The sequence below is a fragment of the Hordeum vulgare genome, chromosome 7H, assembly GCF_904849725.1.
Source record: "Hordeum vulgare subsp. vulgare chromosome 7H, MorexV3_pseudomolecules_assembly, whole genome shotgun sequence".
NCBI classification, from domain to species: Eukaryota; Viridiplantae; Streptophyta; class Magnoliopsida; order Poales; family Poaceae; genus Hordeum; species Hordeum vulgare.
This window is the reverse complement of record NC_058524.1, coordinates 80,757,789-80,766,147: the sequence shown is the minus strand read 5'-3', so window position 1 is coordinate 80,766,147 and position 8,359 is coordinate 80,757,789. Positions and strand designations below refer to the sequence as shown.

Genomic DNA, 8,359 nt, shown 5'->3' with positions numbered 1-8,359 from the left:
CTCCCATTCACAAGGCAGAAGATTGTAACAACGAAACTCGAGCATGTATTCATTATTGTTACGAATTATAATTTATTGATGATATTTAAATATAACGTTACAATAATACAAATAATTATGGTCTCGTGGTGTAGCTGGCTATCACATCAGTCTAACACACTGAAGGTCTCCGGTTCAATCCCGGGTGATGCCATAACTTTTTTATATTTTTACCAAGTTTTTTGTCCTGTCTAGCCGAATTGCAAAATTACGACTATTAGTAAATAACACGATTATTCATCAGCATGAGCAACGGTGCCCATACGCTTCACCATAAAATAATACACATAGCCGCGGCAGGTGCATACATGGTTTGCACGAATGATACATGTCGCTAAGAGAGCAAGAGGATACGCTACAAGTACAGTTACTGAATACCCAGGCAAAGGTGGACAACTGCGCCGTGCGCATTGCAGACATAAAACAACGACAATTTGATCGGGTTAAACTGATCTGGCTTCTACTATAGGATCATTCCAGTCAGCCTATCTTGGAGTGAGTCTCCATAGCATTGGACATCTTCTCTCTACTAAGGAACTCCCTCATGGACTCATAGTGGTCTGTCTCCCCGCGGACCTTACTTCCAAGGTAACCTGTTGAGTGAAGAAGAATCTGCCACATTTCAGAATTGATGATACAAACTGTTGGTAAATCAGTCAGGTGACAAAGCATATTGAAATTAGAGTTTTTAGATTCATCTCCAATTATCAGAGCTAACTACTCCCTCTGTTCCTAAATATAAGTCTTTTTAGAGATTCCACTAAAAGACTACATACGGATGTATATAGACATACTTTAGAGTATAAATTCACTCATTTTGCTTCGTATGTAGTCCTTTAGTGAAATCTCTAAAAAGACTTCTATTTAGAAACGGAGGGAGTACAAAATCTTAACTATATATTATTATATTTTTCCAATGTCAGGATCAAGATGATGATCACTGAATTAAAATTTCCTAGAAGGCGGACAAGGGTTTTTGGATGAAACTCACGCTAGTTTAAGGGATATATCAGAACCGTCGTCATTGTCCTGCGAGCTTGCCGAATGTACTGCCGTCATCACAGAGTCAGATGAATGGACATCTTCAGGGACAACATCGGCAACGGCCACCATGCTAGCAGTTGGCACCTCATGCATCTACATCCAAGCACACGAACATAATGTAAATCTGTGCTCCGCCACCCATGTTTTATTTTATTTTTTGCCTTTGTTCAAGCCGCACTTCTTATAAAGATTGATTAATTGCAGGACTACGAATGCATCTAAAATCTTATTACTTGGTTTTTCAAGCGCATATTTTCCTCTGCCAGCTGTGTTCCCTACAAGAAAAAAAGAGAAATTACATTATCAAATATTCACCTTGTAGAAGCACACCGAAAATGTTCTCAAAACCAAGAAACTTAATCTGGTCAATTTTGTGCTGCTGAGTAGATTCATACAAAAATAATGCAATCAGTGAGCAACTCCATTGATTGTGCTGGTCAAAGAATATTTTTATTCCACTTAAATAAATAATAAACGTTTAAAACCACACATAAAGGGAACATTTCATTCAACATGAGCAGGAAAAAAGAGGGTCTACTTGTCGATTTCCCTCTTGTTTTGCATGTACTGTGCCAATTTTAGGTATTATTTGTTGCACATGACATGCACATATCTATTACTTACGCATTGTGAAAAAAAAATCTACTACGAATGCAGATTTTTTGTGACCAAGCTCCTTGGAGTTCGGTATTTTAAAAACTTCAAAAGGCATATTAGAAGTTTTTAAAAATTGTTTTTTTCATGGAAACTTGTATGTATTCAGCATGAACGTGTGAAAAATCATTTGAAAATATTGTGATTTAGGCTGTACAAAAAATAAATCTAATACTCGCTCCGATCCATATTACTTGTCGCTCAAACGGATGATGAGTAATATGGATCGGAGGGAGTATTAAATTCTAACCCGTAGAAGTCATTAGTTTGATAATTTTCCTGACACACGGGCTCCAAAAAAGGAAGTGGGGTGCTCCATATACTCTTTGGCTAAAAACAGAGTCCAAACAAACAATAGACAGATATCACTCCTCACCTTTTGTTGCAGGTCACTAATTTGTTGCATGAATTGCCGGTCCTGCAGAAACATATATTGTGTGAAACAATTGGCATGGTGCCTGCAGAACTTAAACCAAGCTCCAAAAAAGGAACTTAAACCAAGCTTAAGGAGAAAGAGAGGTCACCCTACCTTTGTACAAAGCACCCTCTGCAATCCTGTTTCGAGATTCTTTTCCATCTGCTGCAACTCACCGACACTTAGTCCGTCAAGTTCCTCACCTCTCATGTGTCTATAATATAGAGCATGACATTAATAATTAATATTACGTCCGCTTTGTAGTTAACAACTTTTAGTTAATCACAGAAAGCCAGGATGGTACAGAACAAAACCTAAGTCGAAGACTTGCTTCTGCAAGTTGTTCATTCAAACTGTCATACTTGCAGTGCTCTAACTGAAAAGATAATACATCTGTAACTGTTATCATCATCATTAGGAACAATATAAATATGCATGTAAAGAAGAAAATAGTTGTGTAATTCTTATTAATAATAATTAAATAATGAAAATGTTTTATTTCACAATAAGTTTTCAAATAATAATGAAATGAAACAATAATTCTTTTTAAGAAAATACAGTTCCGAGCTAGGAACTGGCTAGTGGGCCAGATAATAGGACCCAAGGCAGGAAAATGGGCGGGAACACCATAAGCTGGTCTATCACAACATATACTTCACCACACCATCCGTGCAAATTATCTCTCTTTTTAGTGTGCTCCAAGAAATTAGGTACCAGGGCAATATGTTTTTTTATTAGTATCATTTAACATTACAAATGATTGGCAAAGGACATTTTCAGTTAGGCAACTATAGAAAGAAGTATATGGAGTACATATTACTCTTTGAAAAAATGTAAATGTGTGGGCTCACTAGGTTCTCCACCCAAATCTTTCCTATTAATAATTCCTAGTTAATTACATATATTTTTGCACTCTTTTTTACAAAGAAATTGATTAATATACATACATTTAAATCAATAGCCGGCTGCTGATCAGATTTCCCCAGGTTCTTTGAATGAGTACTATACTTGTCAATGATCTCGTTCATACTGTTCACCAAACCAAAATCACATCAGAATTTACACAAAGATACAGTTTATCAGGAAATTAACATGTACATAAAAATTAGTAATGTAAGCAAGCTTCTGTATGAAAGTGTTCGAAGGTACACCAACATATAATGTAGTATTACTTGATCAGGGCATATCATATATTAACCTAATACGGTTAATTATACAGTATCATGTATTACATATAAGAAGAATAACCTGCAAATCACACATATGTATATATATTAGTGAATTGTCCAGAAGTACCAACTGAAATAATTAAGATATTATCCACTAGTACAAAACTGAAAAACTCGTTTTTCTCTCATATATAAATGATATATAATCTACTCATATCACATGCATAGAAATGAGGATTTAAAAGAGTTACCAATTTATTTATTGTATATATATAGCACTGAATTCTTATCCAACATTCCAAAGGTCATTTTATAGTATGATATAAAAAGTATCCATGATACTTTACTTTATCTTCTTTAAAAGGGTTATGTTCAAGCTATTTGGAACTGTGTAACGTCTTGCACAAATGGAGGGAGTTTGAATGATTCGATCTGAAACATGAATCTGTATTCTCAAATGAAGAACAACAATAAACTAATTGGAGGCTGCGCATTGCTAGGTACCATGCATAAAATGAATGCAATAGCATCTAATATGCTTAAAGCTAGGCATGTGAATGCCTGCATTTAAAGTGAAATACAAGGCCGTGCATATATGTGCCTTTATATATATGTTAGCACAGTTACTTTTTCCCAGAAAAGAAGAAGAAGAAGCCAGAGTTACTTCTTAGAAAGCAATGTCATCAGAAAGATAGTATGTCAAAAAATATGATTATATCTTTAGGAATCTTGATTGTGAAGTGTTCAATTACGGACACTTTTCTGGAATAATATTTTTGGTACAATTTTGTGTTAAGTCAAATTTAAACTAACCAACACTTTAACCAACAAGTATGGGGATATCGGTAAAGATGTGAACCATCGAATTAAAGCTAGATGGATGAAATGACGGCAAGCTTCTGGCATTCTCTCTGACAAGAGGGTTCCACAAAAGCTAAAAGGCAAGTTCAATAGGACGGCGGTTCAACACGCAATGTTGTATGACGCTGAGTGTTGGTCGAATAAAAGACGACATGTGCAATAGCTAGATGTGGCGGAGAAGCGCATGTTGAGATGGATGTGTAGCCACACAAGGAAGAACCGAATCCGGAATGATGATATACGAGATAGAGTTGGGGTAGCACCAATTGAAGGCAAGCTTGTCCAACATCGTCTGAGATGGTTTGGGCATATTCAGCGCAGGCCTCCAGAAGCCCGAGTGCATAGCGGACGACTAAAGCATGCTGATAATGTCAAAAGAGGACGGGACAGACCGAACTTGACATGGGAAGAGTCTGTAAAGAGAGATCTAAAGGATTGGAGCATCACCAAAGAACTAGCCATGGATAAGGGTGTGTGGAAGCTTGCTATTCATGTGCCAGAACCATGAGTTGGTCGTGAGATCTTATGGGTTTCACCTCTAGCCTACCCCAAGTTGTTTGGGATTAAAGGCTTTGTTGTTGTTGTTGTTGTACCAACACTTTAAGCAAGAAATATTCCTCTTCCAGGCATGTCCTTAAGGTGCATGGTGCAGCCACAACAAACTCAAAGAACTTCATTGTTCTATGTATCATTCTGTTAGGGCTTTGTTTGGTACATAGATCTTCTCAAATTCATATTGGATAACATATTGCGTAGCAGATTTTTATTCATGACAGGAGTACAGCCTCCTAATTTCATTAGTGCAATCGTGCAGACAGCACCAGGCGACAAATCTGGCAGACATCAATCAAATACTATAATAGGATGATGTAATTAACAAAAAATATTATAAGATAATGTGTATTGTATACCTCTCTTCTTCGACTAGTTATGGGCAGATTATTAAAAATTATAAGTACTTTCCATTGACATGTCAAAGTTTGGCAAAGGAATAGCATATGGTTCCATAAGCACTTGCATCACTGCTTGTATACTTAAATGTTAAAATGTAACACTCCCTTTCTCTAGACAAAACCATGCCAAGTGGCAAATGTCAACTCTCACTCAGACAATTCCCAACAGTACATTCGGCTCCAACATGAATGACGCAAGAATTACATAGACCGTTCCCTAAAACCATGTACAATGCAAGGTGCTTGTAAAAATACACCTGTTTTTTCGTAATCACCGATGCTTGTTTCTATATATATAAAGAGGTGCCTATGTAGGCGTTTGTGTTATACAAATAAGAAACGGTACTTAAGAAAAAATTGGTTCATGTTCATAAGCATCTTGCATTGTACAAACCCTAATCAAAGATTACATAAAGAATGCACAATTATACATATAAATTAACCTGCTTTTGAGAACGAAGAACAAATTGACAGAAAAATCAGGACAGAGCCAGCCGGTACAAGGGAACTGATACTATAATAATCACTTCCCTGGGTTATGATTACGCAACACATGCAGCAGAGCCACGATACTGGTAGTACTCCAAATATGTTATTTTACTCTCTTGGAACCGGAAGAGACAATAGTGGTAAGCGCCCAAAGCCCATAAATGTAACCCAATAGCAACAGCCTAGTATAGCCTAAAAAAAACACTACTCCTAGTACTGGTAGTGCTAGAGGAGTAGTAGTAGTAGTCTATCTACGGCTGCACAGAGCACGAGACCTCAGCCCAGAGGAAGCTCCTTGCACGTAGGTATGGGAAATGCATACGGCATGCCGCCACCACATGAAATCACGGGTACGTACGGGCGTGCACGAGCAGCAGAGACACGGCCTTTTGCTACCACTCCACGCGCCGATCCAGATTCCGGAGAGACACGGATAGGCTTGGCTTCCAGCTTATAGTGTTTTACTAAAAGAAGGCGAAAGAGCAGGCGAGTGACCGGAGGACGCTAGAGTGTTCCCCCGCATAAGACACGCCAACGGATCGAGCAAAGATCTGGAGATCGAGCTGGTACTGTGCCAGAACTACAGTGAAAAAATTCCCCATTCCTACGGGGAGGACGGGGCCGGCCATGACCCATGAAATCCACCCCGGATCGGCTCGAAGGACGGAGGCCGCGAGGATCTTGTTCCGTGAGTGGAATGGTGGCCTCTTAACATCGCATGATGATATCGCAACCGAATCCGAACCCTGGCTAGCGGTGGAGGAGGAAACCATGGCGCGCGTTTGGATGGCCGGATGTGTAGCTGTTGATGCGGGAAACCCTAGCGCTAGTGCAAGGAAAGGATCCAGAGCCCGCATCGAGCCGGGAACTCGAGAAGAGGAGGCAGATCTAATGAAAATATGAAGCGAGAATGGAGAAGAAGATAGAAGAACGCATGTATATGTGCGTATGTGAGATGGGAGTGGGAGATGGGGGGGTGAGGGCGGGGAAGAAAGAGGGGCGAGGGTACGTGCCTGGAGCTGGCGAACTGGGAGAGCTTGCCGGTGGAGGAGAAGACGACGAGCGCGACGTCGGCGTCGCAGAGCACGGCGAGCTCCTCGGCCTTCTTGAACAGCCCGCGCCTCCGCTTGGAGAAGGTCACCTGCCGCGCCGCCGCGCTCTCTATCCGCCGTATCGCCCGCCTCTCCCGCGCCATCTCGACCGAAAACCTCAACCGCTCGCCGCCGGCCTTCCTCCCTCCCTCCCTCCCTCCTCCCGCTCAACCGCACGGAACAAGCAGACGAGCAGTACCGGCCAGATTTTTGCCCTCTCTGCTGCGCCGTGGTATGTGCGCCCGTGTGTGTGCGCCTAGTATATAAACGCCGCCCCGCCAATGGGAGGGGGAGCGACGGGAAAGGGGAGGGGAGGGGGAGGGAGAGGTCGCGCTCGCCTCCCCGGGGCCGCGGCGTACGGTGCGCTCCCATTGGCGGCCGGGCGAGCCCGAACAGTAAGCTGGGGGTTAAACAAATCGGGGCAGGCGATCGAGCCCGTGCCCCCGCACGCTCCACCTGGCCGCACCGGTCGTTGTTTATGTAGTATTAAAAAAAGCAGTGAGCCCGGCCGGAAAAAATATCCGCCGCACGGCAGGTCGGCACGGCACGGCACGGCTGGCCCTCCTCTACGACGGCGACGGGTGGTGGCGAATTGAAAGCGGTCCCGATTAGGAAAGGAAAGGTTGCGGCATGCAGTACTGGGTGGCGGAGGAGGGAGGGGATCGGAACAGTACTGGCCGTGGCAGGCCCGCGCGCGTGCGGCGGCCGCCGGGATAGATTCCCTGTTCCGGCGCGGGACTGCCGTGCATGCATGTGGCAGGGTCCGCAGTCCGCACCGCACCGCAGCGCAGCGCAGCTAGTACTCCCTATCCTATCATATCCTACTCCAATCTGGGTGCTTTTCCTTGCGTTCTTCTCACGTCAGTTTTTGCTCGATCGGGTTCGGGTTATCATCGTAGTACGTGGCCGTGAACAGTTGCGGGTGGTTAGCTTAGTTAATCGGCTGGTTGAGGCGTCGGGTCGCTGATTAATCTACTAATCTTTTGCCTGTGGCGCGGTGTCGATTGATGGGGACGTGGGGGGTGGCCGGGTGGGAGGGACGGGTCGTGGAGGAAACAGGAGGGGTGACTGATGGATTCGTGGGTGCAGGGGGCGCTCTGTGCGGGGCGTCGTGGCGTGTGTCGCCTCTTGCCGTGGGAGGTGCTATAGCTGCGGTGTTTTCTCGTGCTCATTGGCCTAGCGCCCTAGCCATGGCGTGTGAGGACTGTAGGTGAATAGTAGGGCAGAGCTTTTCTCGCACTCTCGTGGACAGCTGTGCCCTACAGTCGAGAGACGTACGGAGGGCCGGGCCACCTTGCCAGTTTGAAGTTTCTCTTGCGAATTCTCTTTCTTTCTCTTGTCAACTCGGTTAGATATCGTCTTTTCGTGCTAGGCTTTATGTGCTTTTCTGTGAAAACGATTATTATTTTATGGAAGCGATTGATGGAGCTGGAATTTCTGGCGTAAAGAGTGGTTTGCTCAAGGCGCAAGTATACTATCCTGATGAGCATCTTCTTGGTATTGCTTTACTGCTAAACACGTCCCTTTCTTGGTCAGGCATTATGTATGTGCCGGATCTCCTTAAGTGTTTCTTTTTTTTTAATCCAAATCTATTATGAAAGTTCTCAAACGTAATACAATTACATCAAGGTCTCTAAACCACCA

General features: G+C 42.9%; 1 protein-coding gene across 2 annotated transcripts; it reads right to left on the bottom strand.

The window, feature by feature from the left end:
• Positions 1–275: 275 nt before the first annotated feature.
• LOC123411400 (MADS-box transcription factor 55-like) lies at positions 276–7,050 on the bottom strand. Of its 2 annotated transcripts, none has more exons than XM_045104338.1 (8): positions 6,638–7,050; positions 3,100–3,181; positions 2,467–2,528; positions 2,267–2,366; positions 2,114–2,155; positions 1,317–1,358; positions 1,031–1,176; positions 276–651 (listed from the first exon to the last, which is right to left on the bottom strand). In XM_045104338.1, the coding sequence occupies exons 1-8, from the start codon at positions 6,817–6,819 to the stop codon at positions 582–584; spliced, it is 726 nt and encodes a 241-aa protein (XP_044960273.1). In that variant the 5' UTR covers positions 6,820–7,050; the 3' UTR covers positions 276–581. The 2 variants fall into 2 exon arrangements, with proteins under 2 accessions (XP_044960273.1, XP_044960274.1); XM_045104339.1 differs by having other exon boundaries at positions 276–632; positions 6,638–7,038.
• Between the last annotated feature and the right edge of the window lie 1,309 nt (positions 7,051–8,359).